At 40.8% G+C, this 19976-nt stretch overlaps 1 protein-coding gene across 1 annotated transcript; it reads right to left on the minus strand.

Annotated features, from left to right (window-relative positions):
- Positions 1–1539: 1539 nt before the first annotated feature.
- On the minus strand, positions 1540–18013 carry kpnb3 (karyopherin (importin) beta 3). Its single transcript, XM_077552487.1, has 26 exons — positions 17865–18013; positions 15143–15223; positions 14621–14813; positions 14416–14518; positions 14155–14251; positions 13973–14077; positions 12034–12156; positions 11829–11949; positions 11627–11714; positions 11451–11557; positions 11244–11368; positions 11083–11172; positions 10835–11008; positions 10537–10755; positions 10381–10464; positions 10168–10300; positions 9744–9865; positions 7238–7334; positions 6952–7124; positions 3959–4070; positions 3804–3859; positions 3603–3725; positions 3304–3523; positions 2989–3217; positions 2518–2659; positions 1540–2428 (listed from the first exon to the last, which is right to left on the minus strand). The coding sequence occupies exons 1-26, from the start codon at positions 17940–17942 to the stop codon at positions 2342–2344; spliced, it is 3282 nt and encodes a 1093-aa protein (XP_077408613.1). The 5' UTR covers positions 17943–18013; the 3' UTR covers positions 1540–2341.
- Positions 18014–19976: the final 1963 nt, after the last annotated feature.

The following is a 19976-nucleotide window of genomic DNA, read 5'->3' on the forward strand; positions in this document are numbered from 1 at the left end:
AAAGAAAACCATGGACGGAAAGGCAAGAAAGAAGGTGAATTTTACCATGATGTACATTGAAACCCTCATTGGAGAGGTCGAGTCACGGAAGGTCGTGCTTTGAGGGAGCCACAGCCAAACCAAAAGCAAGCTGGCCGAGTGGCAGCTTGTTGCCAACTCTGTAAATCCTGTATGTGCTGCAGCGCACTGTGGCAGAAAAAAAGTGGTCTGACACAAAAGTAAATATTAAGTTGTAGAAAATAAACTGAACTGGCTAAAGTCTGCCATAAACGTTCAAAATACTATCCACAAAGCTGTGGAAGTTGGATAAATGTCCATAAGCAACACTTTGGGGAATAATACTCCAAACGATAACAATGATGAACCTATTGATCGCCTAATTTTTGCCTCTGGTGCAAAAAAAAACAACAAACAACTTAATATTTACTTTTGTGTCAGACCACTTTTTTTCTGCCACAGTGCGCTGCAGGTCGTGCTTTGAGGGAGCCACAGCCAAACCAAAAGCAAGCTGGCCGAGTGGCAGCTTGTTGCCAACTCTGTAAATCCTGTATGTGCTGCAGCGCACTGTGGCAGAAAAAAAGTGGTCTGACACAAAAGTAAATATTAAGTTGTTTGTTGTTTTTTTTTGCACCAGAGGCAAAAATTAGGCGATCAATAGGTTCATCATTGTTATCGTTTGGAGTATTATTCCCCAAAGTGTTGCTTATGGACATTTATCCAACTTCCACAGCTTTGTGGATAGTATTTTGAACGTTTATGGCAGACTTTAGCCAGTTCAGTTTATTTTCTACATAAAGCTCCATAGTAAATATGTTTGTACTAGACATATATATATATATATTTTTTTTTAATCATGGCCAGCATAAAACTGCTGAGCAGCAAATGAACTTTACTGGTACATTTCCCCCCCACAAAAAACAAGTCACTGAAAATTTTGAGGTCCTAGGTTTGTCCTGTATATCATTCCAAATCTGCAACAACAACAAAAATAGAATAAAGCCTACTCGCGTAGTATAGTGCAAGTAAGCCATGTCTGCCATCTAGTTGTGATTGGTAACATTACAAGTTAAAACTACAGTCAACCCTTGCAGACTGCACTTAAGGTTCGGCACCCGTGGACTTGCCGGTTTTGTTTGATTACCGGTAGTATATTTTATTTTTGGTATTTCCCCAATTCCCCCCAGCTCTTCATGGAAAACAATGAACTGCTTATAAATGTTTTCTGCATATTTTGAGTTTGTAAATATATATTTGAACATATGTCTTGTTTTAAAATAATCAGCGTGGTCAGAGGCCATATGCGCTAGTTGGTTGCCCATCCCTTAAGTAGATTGTGAGGCCGCTGTACCAATTTGATTTTCTGTTGGTGTTGAAAGTTTCCAGGAAGGTTCAAGTCACATGTTCTGGTTGAAAGCTTTAAATGTAAACTTTACTTTGCTTGATGCCAAAATAAAAAGCATGTTGAAATGAGTCCGATTAACCATGTAAAGTAAAATATGTATATGAGCCCAGCTCCATCAAGTAAAGTTCATATAAGCATTTTCAGAATTCTCAATAGAATTTTATTGTACGGTAGGTAGTTTGTGAAATGTTATCACATACCTGCAGCGCTGTAAAGGATTACACACCATAATAGCAAAGAGTACGGTAGCACACACAGATACTCTACAAGCAGTTAGACTTCAACTGGGTTGGCAGCGACCAAATGACAAGTTGAGCTTCTTTTTATTTTCTCATCCCCCTTACCAACGATACCTAAAGTGGTGCTTTGACATTCAGAAAAAATAAACCCTACTTATTTGAAACAAGTAAATCCACTATGTTCACTAGAGTTAGCCACTTATAACATGCCTTTACTTTGGAAACATCCCCTCTGACAGAGGTTATCCCCCCCCAAGGTAACTAGTAACCAAAAAAGGGGGCTCGAAAAAAGAAGAAAAAAAATTCACAGGAGACAGGCAGTGAACCGCCCAGTGTGCATGTTCAACTCACTGAGCTCTGCAGTCCAATAGAGTCCCTTTCTCCCCTCCAACCCCCCCGATCCTTATTTGTGAGTTTGTGATGGGCAATATGTATCTCTGGGCAGAGGCAAGTCACACTTGAGGGAATGGTTGGAAACAAACATCTAGCTAAAGGAGATGAGACAGTCCTTGATGTCAGGGTCCTCCATTTTTGCTCAGTCAATTGAGTGCAGTGCGTATAATAGAATGTGGGGGGGTGTTCAGGAGGGTAAAGCCAGCATCCTACACCCTGCAGATCAAGGAGTGTGTATTATGTGTCGGGGGAAGAGTCAACTTTTCTTCAGGGACTTTCTATGGGTGGGGAAGTCTGACCCGGAGGCTCACGCGGCATTCAGTAAATCTTGTATGGCTTTCTGTTGAGTCTCATTTAGCGTCGCTATGCACTGGGACCACAATCCTCCCGACACCTAGGACGGCAAAATCAATCGGTGATTGTCACGCAGCGAAAGGCCAGCGAGTTCACTCAGCCATGTGACAGCGCAGATGCGGAGTTCACCTGTACTTGACGAACCACGTTTGCCAGACGTTTACTGCAAGCGTCTTCGCTCTTCACAGACTCGTTTGCTACCGCGTCGGCAATGATGACGAAGAGTTTGGGCAGGTTGGAGTTGTCTGGTCCGAGGACAACAGGGTTGTTACTGCGGAAACAATGTGGGACGTTTAAGAGAAAAGCATCACTTCAGGTCGTCTTCCGCAATTGCTATGGAGGACCAAAACTGCCAAAATTAAAAATAAATGACTAAATAAATAAATGAACATAAGTGAAAATAACAACAGAAAAATGTAATTCAAAAATACAAATAAATTTCATTTATTTAGTTTCTTAGAATATGTATTATTAAGAGTTGTTTTTATTTCCATTTATATAAAAAAATTTAATATCAGTTTGTCTTTCATTTATTAATAATTTTGGTCCTCGATAATTTCAGCATCACTCAAGAGAAGTACAGATTGAATGTCATCCTACCTTTCAATTAGATCACATAAGAAGTCAAAAGTGTGGACTGCCTCCTCTTTATCTTCATTGAGAGGTAACCAGCTGATCCAGTGGGGAAGAATTTCATTGACATTGGCGCACTCGGGCCGGAATCTCATGACCTTGCCAACTGCCGAGATGCAGTTTTCTGTCGCGTTGACGTTCTCCTTTGAGCGGGAATCGGCTGCCTGGATCACTCTGACCAGTAAGGGGATGGCCTCTGGAGCACAAATCAGTAAACATGTGACATATACATACATAAACATAAATAACAACAATACAGATTGGCAAGCGTGCCACTAATACCTGTGCAGAACGGCCGGTAGTTCTCTCCTCCATATTGCGCCATGACACCAACACCATAGGCCGCTGCCTGTCGAACTTCGGGACTTGAGTCGCACAGAGACTGCAACATGGGCCGCAGGAAGTACTCTGCATACTTGAAGGAGGACGGGCTGCAGTGCTCCACCACATCGTCAAAGATGCACAGCCCCCACTGTCTGTCAGCCCATGGCCTGTTTGGACACTAGAGGACAAAAATGCAGTCCGTTAATAGTGAGGAGGAGAAAGGCACAACAAATTCCTTTCATTGGATGAACACCTACTATGAGCTGGACTATGAGCTGGAGAAGCTGTTCAAACCATGGGAGAACCTTTTCTTTGTAACTACTGAAAACAGAATGCAGGACGTCCGACACCTTAGTCAGGATGTACACGTCGTTCTCATCCTGACACATCAGAAGGGATCCATTAGGACTGCATTCGCCCCACAAAGTTTCATGTAGTTTCATCCGATTAACATTTACCTCATCTTGCAAGGTTTCCTCCACCAGGTCATCATAGTCTTCATCCTGTCTCTTAGCTGGAAGGACAAGTGTGGCATCAACATGAGAAACTTGCACAAGCACAAGCACAATAATTGTGACGCAACATGTCATCGTCGCCGCTTGTGAAGTCTCACCCTGCCTCAGCTCCTGGTTCTTAAAATGCTCCTCCAGTTTGCCTTTCAAAATGCCACCCAGCTCCTCAAAGTGCTCGTTGTTCAAACAGCCGTCACCCATCAGCTCGATGCACTACGTGAGAAGAAAGACACTGTTAGAATACTGGCAATCTATTCATACATTTTGAATAATAATGTAGTTACACGCTACTTTTTAATTTAATATTAATCAATTATTTTCTCAAGGTCCTCTTCCCATGAATGTTTTAACCAACACATGCAATAAATTAATCTATTAGAATAAACAATACTAGATTTATTAAACGTCATCGTTTTGATCTTCTAGGTTACGCTTACACTAAAATAAAACCAAATGAATCATGATTATTATCTATTTCTAAGCGTTCACTACAAATAGACACAATTCTACCAAACAAGTGTGATGTTAACAAATCAGTCAGTCAAAACGGGTTAAGACAGCAATTTTGCAAAGAAACCTGCCTAATTTATTTTCAATTATTCATGTTTTGTGAAACCGATATGTAAACACGTGGACTAAGCAATTAATCTATTCTCAACACTATAAATAATACTAGATTATAATCGGCCGATTATTGCCCTTCAGACATCTGCCAAAACAATCGCCCAATGGCCGATTATTTTCCCCTTAAAACGTTATAATAGAAGAAAACCGAAGTTTCCAGCGCTGTGAAAGTACCCTGAATGCACCATTTTGCTTAAGTAACATTAGCAACTAGCAAGTGTGTAGCATGTCATTCTGTTGTCCCCAAGCGTTCTTGACGCCGTTTAATGACAACTCAGTTGGAGTTAACTGTGAAACTAAACATACAACAATAAGAACAACATTCACTCTATTTTAAATACGAAACATACTGTACTTCGTTACAACATTGCTTCAAGCCTAGCGCTAATGCTAAAAGTGAAGGCAGGATTCCATTCAAATGCTAATCAGAAATTAGCATGGACTTTGGGGAGTGTTTTTCCCTCAAACAACAAATATCCACACACAAATGTGTGAACACATACCCAGGCAAGATAACACCACACACAAAGGCACAAATTCTTCCCAATGTGTGAAAAACGAGTTATTTTAATGGAATTCAATTGCAACTTTCTTCTGTGCTCACTTTAAGCGTACACGCCATGGATGCACGACAACACTGTACCCAAGAAGCCAAAACGCACAGGAAAAGTCAGTATTTGTTCTTACTGGGTTATTTTTTTCAGTTGCTATTTTTGAGTATATTCTATTCTTATTTCACGCTCTTATTTTTATTAGGTATGGGCGAGTACCAATACCAGGTATCGGGATCGGGCTAATACCGGACATATTTCATGCTATTGGTACTCGCGACGGGAATCGATACTGGTATCGGTCCCCGCTCTTGTGGCCGTTCTTTGGTCAGGAACTAAAGGCTGAAATGGTTATTTTGCATTTATTGACCGCCACAGGTACCTTGAGTACTTGTTTATTTAAAGCTTTAGCGTATTGGATGCACGGGCTACTTTTAATTTAGCCACTTAACGTCACCAACGCAATGGAAGGAAGAATAAGCTGATTTTACTTATTTGATTCAAGCAGCAAGAACGAAGGTATTAAAAATAAATCAAAGGGGCGAGCGGAATTCGGAAATGGTGACGACAACGAACAAGGTTTCAGTAGATGAACCTGCGGAAAGATCATTACCGGAGAGAGTGAGCGCCCTCGGCAAACGAGACAGAGGGTGCGGGCAGATTCGCGGGAGTCCAACCGACCCGTAGCTGCGCGACGGCGAGTAGGTGGTGGCGGTCCCCTCTCGCCCCACGTCCACTCAACCTGGTCCAGGCTAGGCCGCGGCTGGTGTGGGGTAAGTTTACGCATTTGCGCCCAAGGCCCCATGAATGGAGCGAACGACACGATACATGAAAATATGTTGTATACGTTTCAACTGGCTCCCGATTTAAGATGTGTCCTGTATAGGGCAATACTCCAGTAGATAATGTGTTTTGTGTCTGCAGATTCATCAAAAGCTTCTTCTTTTTTTTATCTGTAAAGTGAAGCAATCAAATGCATTAAAAAAACTAGCCTGATTTGCCTTATTGCTGGTCAACTGTTCCAAATTCATAAATGCAATCACTACCCTGGCGTATATTGTAAGTGTACAATTTGAAAAAATTAACTTTATTAAAAAAAAATTAAAAAGGAAACCCTTGAACCAACTTGTTTTTCATCAAGTGAAAATGTTGTGTACATTAAATTACTCTTTATCCAAGCAAAAATATTTTAGTCGAGAACTTCAGTACTCAAAATTTTCAGTTGAGTATTCTATATATTTAAATACTCGATAGTTGCAGCCCTACTATATTCCTTAAAAGCAACTACATATTTTGATTGGGACATTTTTTTTCCCTGGCCACTGGATTATTTGTTTATTTTTTGAAATTAATTTTATTGTGTGCTCTATGCAAAATAACTTTTATGAGCAAATTGAAAGAATATAATTGCTATTAATTTCAAGCATTTTTAAGGCAATTCGCTATAATTGGGATGTGTCTTTTTTTCTTTTTTAAAGAGGCTGTCATTGTTTTTTTTGTGGGGGGGGGTATGTATCATAAGTATTAATGGTATTGGCACTTGGTAGCGGTGAGTACTGAAGATTTGAGTATCTGTATAAAAAAAAAAGTGGTATCGAAATCCCTAATTTTTATTTTGGCATTGTCCTTTCAAGTTCTATAAAGTTGATATTTCAAGGATTCAAAGACTTTTTTCAAAATCCAACCCGCTTGGTTCAAAATGACCACAGTATGTTCCGTAAGCCCATCTATGGGATTTCCAATTAAGTTAGCATTGAGCTAGCAGACTTTTTCAGCTAATGTTAATGGACATTATGCTGTCATGCAAAAGGGTTGTTGTAAATGTTCACTCAAACACTTTGCCTCATTTGGAGACCCGCTTACTATCTGCCAAAAGCAACATCTGTTGCAATGTAATGTCTCAGGAGAGGCTTTATTACCTTGGCAAAAGAATGCATGATTTCTGACAGGACGTCCGAATCCGGTTCCGTCCCGATCGCCTTGATGAGGGCGTCGCACATAAACAGCCACATCTGGGTGAGGTACTCCGGCCCCCGAACCCGTGCGCACTCCAACAGCAGGGGCATGGACTCTGCGGCTGCCACTCGCACACGTGATACAGTTAAGGAAATCCTTCTTTAGCAAGCATTCCTGTCTTTGAGAGAACAGCTTTTCTTTGCAAACTATCCAAACGATGTCAGTTCTTCAAGTCAACAACAAGGATATCATCATGGAAGTAGAACTTTAGTAAAGGAACCATCAGCTTCACTACTTGTTCAGTGTACTCCACAAAACCTTCCTTCAGCTCTTTGGCATAACACACCTGCAACACAAATATTAGCTTATCAGTGGTGACATTTTGGGTGGCTTGTTGTACTTTGACATGTCACCTTACAAAAATGTTTACTTCATTGTTTTTAACAGGGATGTGATTTGACCAAAGTGAAATTATCTGAAAATTTAGCCGGGGGTCTGGGGGCCGCTGGCACCCAGCTAGGTCCAGGGCAGTGCCCTGGTGGGGGGAAGCCCCCCGGAGCTCATGGGTTTTCCGTGTTTTTAAGTACTTTCAATGCACTCACATGACAAAGAAATAGACAAAACAACAGCATAAATTTTCAATGTATATTGAACTATCCCATATAAAATGGCAGTTTTATGGCAGATGTTATCTGTCGGAGTCATGTGCATACACAATGAACTACTTAAAAAAAAAAAAAAAAAAAAAAAAAAAAAAACGCTTTTTTTGGGGGGGGGGGGATAAAAAAAGCCGAATTCCGCGAATTAGCGGAAAAAATCACATCCCTGTTTTAAGTAGTAGAAGGAAAACAACTAGTTTTCAACAAAAATCTAAAAAAAAAAAGTCTAATAGGGCTGGACGATTAACCGAAATGTTATTGTGATTTCGATTTTGGCTTCTCTCGATCATAAAAACGTAATGATTGAAGAAAAACAATGTGTTCCCTATATTGTGAAAGTACCCTGAATGCACCATGTTGCTTCTAGCAAGCCCGGAGCGAATCAGTGTGATTCTGCTGTCCCCAAGCGTCCTTTAAGCCGTTTAATGACACTACGGTTGGAGTTAAAGGGGCAGTAACTGTGAAAAATCTACTTTTTGGAGCTTTTAGCCATGTTGAAAAGCTAAATCTAGGTCATTCTGCTCTCCAAGCACCAGCCCCTCCCAACCTGAGAAAACGAGTGGGTACTCACTCTATGATGTCATCAGGTGAGGACCCACCCCCGCACCGCCTATGCGGACTAAACAAACGCCCACTTTCTGAGGCCTCCATGCTCGCAGGATAGTGATAAAAGTAGCCTTTATCAGTAAACATTCTGTTCAAATAAATTCAAAGCAATCAATTATCCTTCACATTTGCAATGCCAAAGTGCAATGGCAATTGGTCGTCTTAAATTCACAGAAAGATCGGCTGACATTTGTGTAAACTATAAGTAAAATTTCTGCACTGTTAAACCTAACTGAATGTATGGCGTCGTGGTTAGCACGCTCAACCTGTAAGCAGAAGGTCCCGGGTTTGCGTCCATCTCGGGGTTTTATTTTCCTCCCCCTTCCCCCTCCTCCTCCACTATGATTTCTTGCGGCAAATGAGCTATTTTGTTTCAAATGTTTGAAGAATTGAACATCCATCCAATTTCCACATTTAAAGAAGACACGGCTGTACTGCAAGGGCTGGCCAGTCTTGCGTGCAGCGCTCCAGAGTTTTGTGGGCCATGCGCGACGAGAGGGGCACAGCAACCACACGGGGAGAGGCGGGCTTATACTGAACTTGGGCATATTATTAAAAATAGCCATTCAAAATACCTAATATTTCCTAAAAAAAAATTACATCGCCATGGTGTCAAAGGTAAGATTGAATCATTATATGCCTATAGTTAACTGTGAAAAGGCTTAGAATAACGAGATTCATCCACTTTAATTGTAAAACTAAACACACAATAAGGTTATTACATACAGTGTGTATTTAAATACAAAACATGCCTCATTGAAGCAAAAACAGTAAAAAAATCCACTGGGTTCCAAAAAGTTGTTGGTAAGTCCAATTGTCAACACGAGACATTCAATTTTGCTTTAAAATTAAGATTTTTTTTTAAATTAAATGACGAATAAGCAGTTAAGAAAATTTATTAAAATGTTCTTATATGCTGTAGATGGCGATGAAGGAAGAGGTGGATGGTATCTATTGGACTACATTAGACGCTGGTAGACTACCAACTTTTCAGATTTTATTATGGAGAGGTGGGCATTCTATCACTATTGACGGAAGGTCCGTTGATCAGTCAATGATGAATGCCCATTTTGTTGACGATTGATGGGAAACTTCCAAAAATTTACGAATTTAGCACTGACGGAAGTGGGTTTTCGTCCGTCAATGTAATTGTCAATCCGTCAATAAATTTGACAATCCGTCAATGACTGATATCCCATTTTGGTGATGAATGACGGAACATTGACGGATGGCCCACCTGGAATGACGGAAAGATGATTTGGCTTGACGATGACAGAAGTGTGTCCCGTCTGTTGACGATTGCCGAATGACTGACGTTCAAAATTCATTGTCGCGCCCACCTCAGCTATAATGTTTCACTTCACTAAATATGAGCCATTTTATTAGTCTATTATATGAAATGCCAATAATATTTTTTTTCTTGAGGGTGTAATGTGACAAAATGTGAAAAAGTTCCATTTGCAAGTCGCCATCCTGCAGCAGACGCTTACCAGCATCTGGCAAGCAGTGGACTTTTCCTCCAGGCCGGCGGTCTTGATGCCAAAACTCTGCTGGTCTCCAAGGTTGACGAACTCCCAGCCGTCGTCCTCTGATATATTCTCCATATCCTGGGCTACAAAAATGTTACAACAAGCTCTATTTGCCATTGTTTTCAACAAGTTTGTTAATAATGATGAAACTGTTATATTCTAACGCCAATTGCTGCAAAACTGAAACAGATAATTTTTTCCCCTGATGAAAGAAAATACTTTAATCTTTATTTTGGTAGGTTCCATGATTTTACAGCTATAGCCTTGCAAAATCAGTCAAAATCCAGTAAAACAGCCGGGAGCCAAAGGGGTTGCTTCAGTGAAAATGGCTGGAAGTCAATGAGTTAATATAAAAGCAGATGGCATGAGCACAAAAGCGACTTACTGTCAAGCAGAGCCACCTCTGGTTTGATGGAGGCGGTCTTCAATAAGGGGCCCATCACCACTGGGAGGTACTGCTGAAACTCCTTCCCCAGGATCTTGCACATCCTGGCCCAGGCTGAGATCATGTATGAGATCTTTAACCAAAGAACAAAAAAAGAAGTTGCCAACCCGCGGACGGCTTGAAAGTGTTTCAAGTACTGCCTAGCCTTCTCACCTGCGGATCATCATCTTCCAGGTCATTGAAGTCTGTCTGGGTTTTGAGAAGCAGCTGCATGACAGCATATGCATCTGGCATGAACTAAGAAAAAAGAAAAGATTGATTTGGAACATAGGAATGAGCGCACAGGCATCAACAACTCCTTGGATGTACCTTCTCCTTGCCAACGGCGAGACCGATGAGGCTGATGCACTCGATGGTCTTGCCCCGAAGCAGCCGCAGCTCCTTTTGCACGGCAATTTCCACGATATGTTTGAGCGAGGGCATGAAGGAGTCGTAGTATGGCACAAACTTCTCCTCTGCAGTATCCGCCACAGACGCAATGGAAGTCACCACCTGCTCCAGGACCAGTTTGGTGCCCTTCTGGAATAACTAAGGAGGGGAGAGAAAGAACGCTGAAGAACTCAAAACCGAGCAGCGACTTGAGTGATAAAAGATTTGTGTTGTCTACCTCTTGCAACTTGGCGACCATGATGACATGGAGGTGCTTCACCAAGCTGTCCAAATAAGGGATGAGCAGAGATTTGGGGCAGTCTTCTGTGAAATTGATGAGCGCAGCAGCAGCGTGTGCCTGCACTCGGGGGTTGCTCTGGTCATTCATGGTCTGAAGCAGCGCGGGGATCACCTGCAAGGAAGGAAGGTCGTCGTCGTCCAGATGAAACCTCTCCATTGGTCTGTTTCACTTGAATTTGACTTTACCTTATCATGGAACTTCTTTTGGAAAGTCGGTGCAAAATCTGTAGCCATTTGTCCAATGGCGTTGCAGGCAGCGTAGCGCACCCTCGGATGCTGAGGAGTATTTATTTTTGGTCGGTTTACCCCAGTTAACAAGCAGCATCATTCAAATTGAAAGGACTTACCGGGTCTGCGCAAAAGTGCAGCACTGAGATGACCGTCTCATTAAGGATGGCCTCCATTTGTTGGTGGCAGCCTTCGCCAATGGCCGACAGCGCCATAAGCCCAGCGTGGCGGTACTTCCAGTCAGCTAGGAACGAACTCTAGCTTTATTTCAGCTTCATTGAATTGCAGTTGATATAGTTGCTGCCTGCCGTTGGACATTTACTCACTGTTCTGCAGCATCTGCCTGATGTGCTGCTTGATCAGAGGCAAAATGACCTTTCCTCCCAGACCACAGGCGATTCTGTCTAGAGCGCTTTCTCCTGCTACTGCATTGCTGTTAGGTGACAGAACAAGGTGACAACGCTGCTCGGATGTTTTGAGTTTGCCAGCAACATTACACTACCTGTCAAAATCATCATCTTCCAGCTCGTCCGCCATGGCCCAGTCCTCATCCTCTTCTAGGTCCACCATCATAGCCAACATCTGAGGCACTAGACATACAGACCAACTCCTAATGAACGGGTATTCTGAATAATATCTTCAGGTATAAACGGATTAGTAACAAATCCGAGAGGGCCACGCCACAATCATAAAGGATTACTCACCACTCTGAGCCACAATGGCGGTGTGTTTCCTCAACATGGCTGCTGCAGTCTCTGATAAGGTGACGATGACTTCCAAAGCCAACTGTCTCTGCATGTTGGGCAAGTTGCTATCTGCGCAGAGCTGAAGAAGCATGGCAAGTGTTGACATCAAAAGCAGAGCATGGTCTGCAGCGCAAAACTCATGTTGCATGGGTTCCCACCTCACCTTCAGGCAGAGTTGCAGAGTGGCCTCCAAGTTTGGTCGCAGATATTTCGGTGCTGTGTCGGCAATTTCTACCAAAGACTTGAGGACAGAGTCGTCTCCCTGGTAGCAGGACTCATTCACTGCCTGATCAGAGCCAGAAATGGCAGGTGTTAACCATGCAAATTCTGGTGATTATACACCAGTACATCCAGTAGTGTTAATTTCGTCAACAAAAAAATAAACAAAAATACATTTTGTCAACACAATTTTCACCGGACTAAAACTAGACTGGACTAAAACTAGACTGGACAATTTTCACCGGACTAAAACTAGACTAGACTAAAACTAGACTAGACTAAAACCCTCATTAATGAACAATAACGGACTAAATCAGTATGCATTTTGTCAACTTATGAAGAAGAGACAAAAATGTACTTAAAAACTGGACAAAAATGTATGGACATTTCAGTTCATGAACAAAAACGAGGCGAAAATCATATGATTTTGTAAAATCTTGTCTCTGCTAATTTGTCACACTGACATGTGACAGTGACACACCCCCTTTCAAATCTGCATAGAGTGAGTGCAACCTGCACAAACATGGGAAAGACAGGAGGTGGATTCACGCTGAAAGGTTAAAAAAAGTAAATTATAGTTATAACTTCGTAACATTAATCCAACGGCTATAACGTTCCCGCAATAATGTTAATTCGACAGCCAACTACAAATAATTTCTGGACTACAAAGCACACCCGACAAAGACGTGCTAAAAACAACTAGAAATGTCGTGTTATTAAAATATTATGTTAATAGAATAATAGGTCATTATACGCTGTTTGTTATTCTAAATGACTGTATTGAAAGTGACACTGTTGCCATTTTTGGACAACCCGGGATGCCGTATTACCGACCAACCCTAATGTAAGCTATTTATTTATCAATGAGTTTAGTGTTTTACGAAGAGATTTGTGTTTAAGTGCACTTATCTATCGAAGATGGGGGTAAAATCACTTTGCTATTTTAATGAATTATAACCAATGGTCCATCTGCTCGCTTATGTTACAGTACATTATCAAATCACTAAACTTCCACCCTCCGTTCTGCAAGTTTGTTCAGTATCAGTGGTCAGAAGTTCTCGAAAAACAACAAATGTTAAATATTCACTGAGATTTTATACTGCACGAAAGCTTAAACTATAAACAACAAATCCTTTGGTGTCAAAAGACTTTTGTACAGTATTGGATATTTCTGGGGGTTGTTTATAAAAGTAAAGGTGTAAAGTGTTAGCTTTTCATCTTCTTGCCCGGTACGGTCACCTGAATTGTAGACTTAATAAACTTTTCAGGGTTGTGTGGAAGATAATTGGCAAACCTTCAAAGCCTCTGATTAAACTCTTCACAGACAGGACGAGGAAAAAGGATTGCTCTCATCCTCTATTCAGCTATTTTAGTCTCTAAATTGTGGGAGGCGCTAGAGAGTCCATCTGGCAACGAAGAAGAATGTATTTAGGAAATCCTTTGTCCCTAGTGCTATTAGCATTCTCAACTCTGCAAAGTGACTGATAGGATGCGGACCACAACTATGATATGAACTGCTCATTATCTGTGTACATGTTTAATACTACTGCGTTTGGTGAGCCGAAGACAAATCCATCTTTCTAGTGAACAATAAAAATGTATTCTATTCTATATATAAAATTTTTAGTAGTGTTTAACAATGTTAAGTTGTTTTCTTCAATTCCTATTAAGTGTTGAAAAATGTTCAAATGGCTTTTTTTTTTAATCAATGGAAGGCTAATCTTTTTTTTTTTAATTGAATTAATATAAATAATGCAAATTTGAAGTTATTTAGCTACGAACTCTTATTCCCCTTCTATTTACTGATGTTAAATGTTGGTATGATGAGAACACTATTTGAGAGTTGAACAGATTTGTGAAGGAAAAATGGTCAAGCGCCTTACCTGCAGGATACCTGGCAGTAAGTCGGCGAAATGCTTGAGCAGAGCTGAATTGCCTTCATTGGACAGGACAAAAGAAGATGCAGCCCGGGCGGCCAGTGTGCGGATCTGAAGGACGATGAATGCATAAGGAACATAGAGTGTCAACTGACTGCTAGCTGACCTCAACTTTGGGCACATGTTACCTGAGGGTTGGCTTGGTCCTGCATGCACTGAACAAGCATGCGCTTGATAACATCCATGTAATGCTGCTGCTGGTTGCCAAAGATTCCTGGGAAGTTCCTGGAACCAAGCAAGGCAAAACTTTATAGTCACCAAATGTCTTGAGGAAAACCCACCCAAGACAAGGTCTCACAATTTAGAATCCTTTCGAATCATGGTCATCAATATCACAGCTGACCTCACAAGACTGCCGCCATCAATACACTGAATAGAAATAATCTCACCAGAATATGTGCAGGGCAGCCTCTCGCAGGCCAACGTTGTCCGAGTTGACAGAGTCAAATAGGAACTTAAGCACCTCTGGCCACTGGTTGTTCCCATCATCATCTGGATTACAAAGAAATAAATATTATCATTCTAAACCCTGTTGTGTAAAATTTACTTCTAATATGACTTTTTAACTTAAGACAGGAAGTGTTTAAATATTACCGATAAGGTTGCGTGAGAGCTCTGCTGCGATGTCGCAGACCTTCTTGCGGATGTTTACTGAAGTCTCCTGTTGGATGCTGGTCAGAAGTTCGGTTTTGATGGCTGTCTGCATGTCAACTGTGAGGCCTGGGTAAATCTCTTCAAAGGAGGATGACAGCAGCCGCCGCAGAAGGACTGCTGCCATCTGTCTGACCTGGTGAATGGAGAATAAAAATACAAGAGACAATTAAAACACATTTTTTACCCCAAATATTTGCCTGACCAACCCTTTTGCAATCTAAGCAAGTCACTCCTGGACTTCTCCCATTTCGAGACTAAAAATATCAGCTTCGAGGTAAAGAGAAGGCATGCTAGCCGCAGGGAATAAGCAGCTGGTTGACTCTGGATAAACAAGTGCCCCAATACCAAAGCTATGACTCATAGCAAGCAGTTGTCATGGCCAAAGAGAGAAGACTACATTTGTCACTGAAATATTTCACACATGCATGCTGGATTCTCAGAAGTGTACAGATGTGCACGCACCTCCTCTGCAGCAGATGGATCTCGGATGGCCTGAAGCAGGAACGTGATCTTTGTCTGACCAGGGATGGTGTCATAGGTCTCCTGGAAATACAGAATGGACAGTAGTTACTGGTTAGAGAGAAACACGCTACCGCATGGGTCAAGTGACAATTCAGATTTATTTATTTTTTTGCCTTCAAGTGGCACATTTGGAATATGCACCACCACGGCAGCGTAACAACAAGCTTGGACATGTAGCAGGCTGCAACTCAACAACTGGATTTGTCATCAAGGATGAGACAAGTGAAGCACGCACCACATGCTACATTTTATGTAAAAATAATAATTTTATGTAAGAATAAAATGCTAAACTCACACCTTTTCTTCCAATCAAGAACAGTTAAAGTGGCCACAGTGTCCCGCAAATGTGCCATAATCGAGTAAATATGTTAAAGTTAAACTGATGTTAGCAATGTTAAAATCATCGCAACTGATACTTCCAGAATCTCCTCAAAATGCTGAGCCATGTGTTTGGATCTGCAGTGGCAGAACAAATTTACCTGGCTCAAACATACTATGGAAGACATGCTCTGTAAAATATACCAGATGCATTGTGCCAGCCGTGGGTCTTGCAGCGACAATCACACAGACCAGACTGCAGATGTGGCGAGGCTATTTTTGCACTTAAAACTAATGAAAAACACAGTATGAATGAGAATAATATAAGTCTTTGTTTAATATCAAACATACTTATTGTACTTTTATTTTACGTTTCAGTAAAATTGGACTTAGTTCAAAGTTCAAAAACCAATTAAATAAATGTTTTGTTTGTTTATTTGCTTGCTTGCAAATTGTTTGATTGAACCTTTGGGGGGGCATGGCATATACAGAATGTTGCCACCTCCGCCTCAATTTGGGCCAGAACAAAACCGGGCGCTAAATGGGAATTGGGTAATCGTAACTGCAGTGTAAATCAAGCTTTAGAGTCCACATTTTACATTTCATTGATTTATGAAACATAAAAAGTTAAATTGATGAAGCCTCCGTTTTTATTTTTTATTGTTGTGATCTGGTTTGTGTTTACATCACACTTGTTTGGCAGAATTTTGCCAGGTTATCGTAGTAAACTCTTAAAAACTGCAAATCAAAGTGTTTAGTAAGTTAGTAAGTATAATTTTAGCTTTAGTCTTATTATGGGCCACTTGCCTTTGTTTCCACACAAGCCTAACCTATAAGATGCACAGAGCAGGATTCTAACCCAGGCCGTGACCCCGCACTTTCTGGGCGACCACTTTAACCATTAGGGCACAAGGTAGTACACATGAACTGGCACAGAATTTGTACCTTTAGTTCTCACAGATTTCACGGCAAAATAGCAGTAAGTGGCGAGTTGCCAGTCACGGCAAAATCTTCACTTTTTCCGCGGGAATTTTTCTAGTTAGTATTTGCTATTTATTGCAATACATATTTATTTATTGCTTGTTTGTTAGAAAGAGATGGGAAGAAGACCTTAACAACAAAATCCCAATGATCCTTCACATTGAAAAACATTAACATACTGTATGGCCAATGCCTCTGAGAAAAATCTAATAAATCAAGCAACAGTGCACCCTGAATTTGTGCAAACTGAACACGTTTATGTGGCTAGCACTTCCAATGTAAAGTGATTACAGTACATCACATTAAAAAGGGCCACTGACGATTCACACGGTACATAATATGCTAATGACTTGCTAAGTTTAATTGATTACAAGTTGCCATTACATGTGAATCAAATGAAAGCGTAATCCGATGATCTTACTAGGATCGAGGCAGAGAGCTCGCATTTTAAATACGTCAGAGTGCTGACTGCTACTGATTGTTGTTAAGTCCCAAATATCTCGAAGAAAAACTTTTACAGGGTCCAGGACAACACTCGTAGTAACAAAGCTTTGGCGCGACAAGTGGGTCGTCATTGTGCAGTAAAGTAAAAACGACAGCTTGACTCAAACCAAACAAGCTAGTCGATATATCGTAAACACGACAGGTGGGTGATTTGAGAAGGCTCCTAATTACGCGGAACAGAGTGCTTCTGGGTAACATTAAACAAGTACTATGTATGCAGCAATCACACACTTTCGAACACGTCAATAGATATCTAGTAATGTTGTTTAGATAGCTTGATCATTGCTGCCGCAACATTTCTTTTTCTTTTATTTTAATCAATAACGCTATTTGAAAAGTACAAGACAAAAATAATCAGAAGACCCTTACAGTCATTGAATAGTGCTAATGCCCAATGCTAGTTCACCTGCTAAATAAGTTAGCCACCGGGAAGTAGCTTGCGTTTTGTAGCGCCATGCTACTTCCTGTACACTAGAGTTAGCTAGACGCCTAGCTTCCATACTAGCTGGAGATTTTAGATGCTTCATCGCCACCGGGACATTTAACACCAAATCTAAGCGACTGGCAACGACACGAAGCCATTTATGTGTGTGCAACTCTGAGAATGTCAAGAAGACTATTCAGTTTCTGAGCATACTCGCGTCCTCAAAACTACGCACCACGGTCCAGCAGGTTAGCATTGTAGTGTTAGCTGACCACTGCCCAACGCTGGCTCTCATTGCACGTGGGCTACCAAACCTGATGCGCGGCTAGACATAGCACTAGCATGGCGGTTAGCTTTGGCTACAGCAGACACGCCAATTGGCTCCAATCTCCCACTTGGCAGGCGTGAAAACTAATGGCACCAATGAATCCTTACCTCTGATTGTTTCCTGACATTGTTGTCAGGGCTCATCAGGTTAGCCAGCAAGAGGTAGAATTGCTGCTGTTCCGCCATTGCAGAGAGCCAAGAAGACCAGCCGGGTGGAGACGCGGCGACTTCAGCCCGGCAGTTCCAGGCAGCTCCAGTCGCACAATGGTTCGAGCCGCCTATTGGTTTAATTTAGTAACTCTTCTTAACACCCATTGGACAGAAGATAGCTCAAAGATGCACGCTATTGGCCCAATTTTTTTCCTGCTCGTCAATTGGACGGAGTCGTGAGTATCCCTTTTTCATTTGCGAATAAATGTACCAAATCGCGGGAAAACGTTAAGAATATGAACAATAAAACATAAGCAACAAAGCTTCAATTGACAATCGCGACCTTACGTCACAAGTGAACATGGTGGTCAACTCGGTGAAAGGAAGCTCGTCATCTCATTGAAATTTGAGGATTTTGATTCCAAAATGTGATGGAATGCCGTTAGACTACTATAACAATCTGCCTGGTTTGTATGCCACTCACAGGCAAAAGCAATACAATACGCTATTTGTTTTCACTGTGTAAAGGAAGCATTTGCATTATTTCGTAAACATCAGAAACGCACGAATGTTCGGAATTGTCATTTGTGTGTAATATATAGATTTACTTTTGATAAGAGAGGCAGGTTTTTAAACTCAATATTTTTTTTTCAAACTACGATCTTCCATACAACATAAAACAAAATCTTAGTGCATGGTGGCAATCCCAAATTATTCTGAGCATTTTCTAGTTATTGTCCTTAAAGAAAAGAAAATATCCAGTACTGTCATATTCTGTAACCGTAAAACCAAGACCTTACAATACAAACGTATAAAGTAGTCAAATTTTAAAAAGCGACGTACACCTGCCATTTTTTATTTTAGTTCATTTTGTACTGCTCAGTATTTACCGCTCTACATTCTGAGTGGATTTTAGTGTATCAACAGTTACTTTTTCTGCTTGTAATTGTACTGTTCTTTTATGCTGTTTTATGTATCCTTTGATGATTTTCTTTTATCTAGATTATGGGTGTTTTTTTATTTCCTGGTTAAATAAATGTTTTTGATTGATTGATTGATTGATTGATTGATTGATTGATTGATTGATTGATTGATTGATTGATTGATTGATTGATTGATTGATTGATTTGGGCGGTTCTTTATGACAGACAGCTTCATGACAGCTTGAAACTCCGATTGGATGTTTACAACTTTCTCCAGCAGATGGCAATCTAACTGAAAAGATTGCTCTTGAAGCCTGGCCCACCAACAAATGGATGTACAGTATTGGGCCACGGACCACCGACGTTGAGAATTTACTTGTGCCTGCGCAAAAATAAATGAACAAACAAACAAATAAATGAGAATAAATTCTTTGAAATGTAGGTCTACTTAAGTGCAAACAAGTTCAACAGTTTTTGTTGTTTTTGTTTTTCACTGTCAGGTACAGAATGCACATCCATTTTGATAACATAACAAAAAATGGAGATAGATCCACAAACATCGGAGCCCCAAAACTGACATGGGATTGTTAATTTCATTTGTGGCCACAATAAGACTCTTTAAAAAAAAAAATCCTTGAAAAGTTGACTAATTTCCATAATTCCATTTAAAAAGTACAACTTTCACAGATTATAGGTTCAGGGCCCATAATTTAAGTGATTTGAAGTATATATTTGTTTAGCCCTGATGAAGACCCTGTGAGTCGAAACGTGTTGGCAACACGCAATTTTTATTTTAGTTTGTTGGCAATATGTTTCCAATAACATTTCAGCAGCAGAGTGCCTCGACTCTTATAGTGCTTTTTTCATTCAAATTTTTTGTCCACCGAGTCTGAAGAGCACCTGCTGTCAGCAGCTTCTTTTACTGCCACTACGCCCTACATTATTCTTTGATTCAAGGCAGCACTCTCTTCCCCCCCTTTTTAAATGTATTTGTTTATTATTATTATTTATTTATTACATAATTTGGGCTTCCAGCTGATCAAACCCACGAAAACAGGATTTCAAAAAAAGTAGAATGCTGTGAACGAATCGCCATGTACACAAAAGGATGAATGAATGGTATTTTTAAAACAATATTGTCATGCTT

This window comes from Vanacampus margaritifer, chromosome 1 (assembly GCF_051991255.1).
Source record: "Vanacampus margaritifer isolate UIUO_Vmar chromosome 1, RoL_Vmar_1.0, whole genome shotgun sequence".
NCBI classification, from domain to species: Eukaryota; Metazoa; Chordata; class Actinopteri; order Syngnathiformes; family Syngnathidae; genus Vanacampus; species Vanacampus margaritifer.

Excerpts from the sequence above, each read along its gene's own strand:
- kpnb3 (XM_077552487.1), bottom strand. The coding sequence starts at position 17,942 with ATGGCGGAACAGCAGCAATTCTACCTCTTGCTGGCTAACCTGATGAGC. Across the intron at positions 15,224-17,864 it reads ATGTCAGGAAACAATCAGAG|GAGACCTATGACACCATCCC; the intron begins GTAAGGATTCAT and ends CTGTATTTCCAG. Across the intron at positions 14,814-15,142 it reads ATCCATCTGCTGCAGAGGAG|GTCAGACAGATGGCAGCAGT; the intron begins GTGCGTGCACAT and ends TCCATTCACCAG.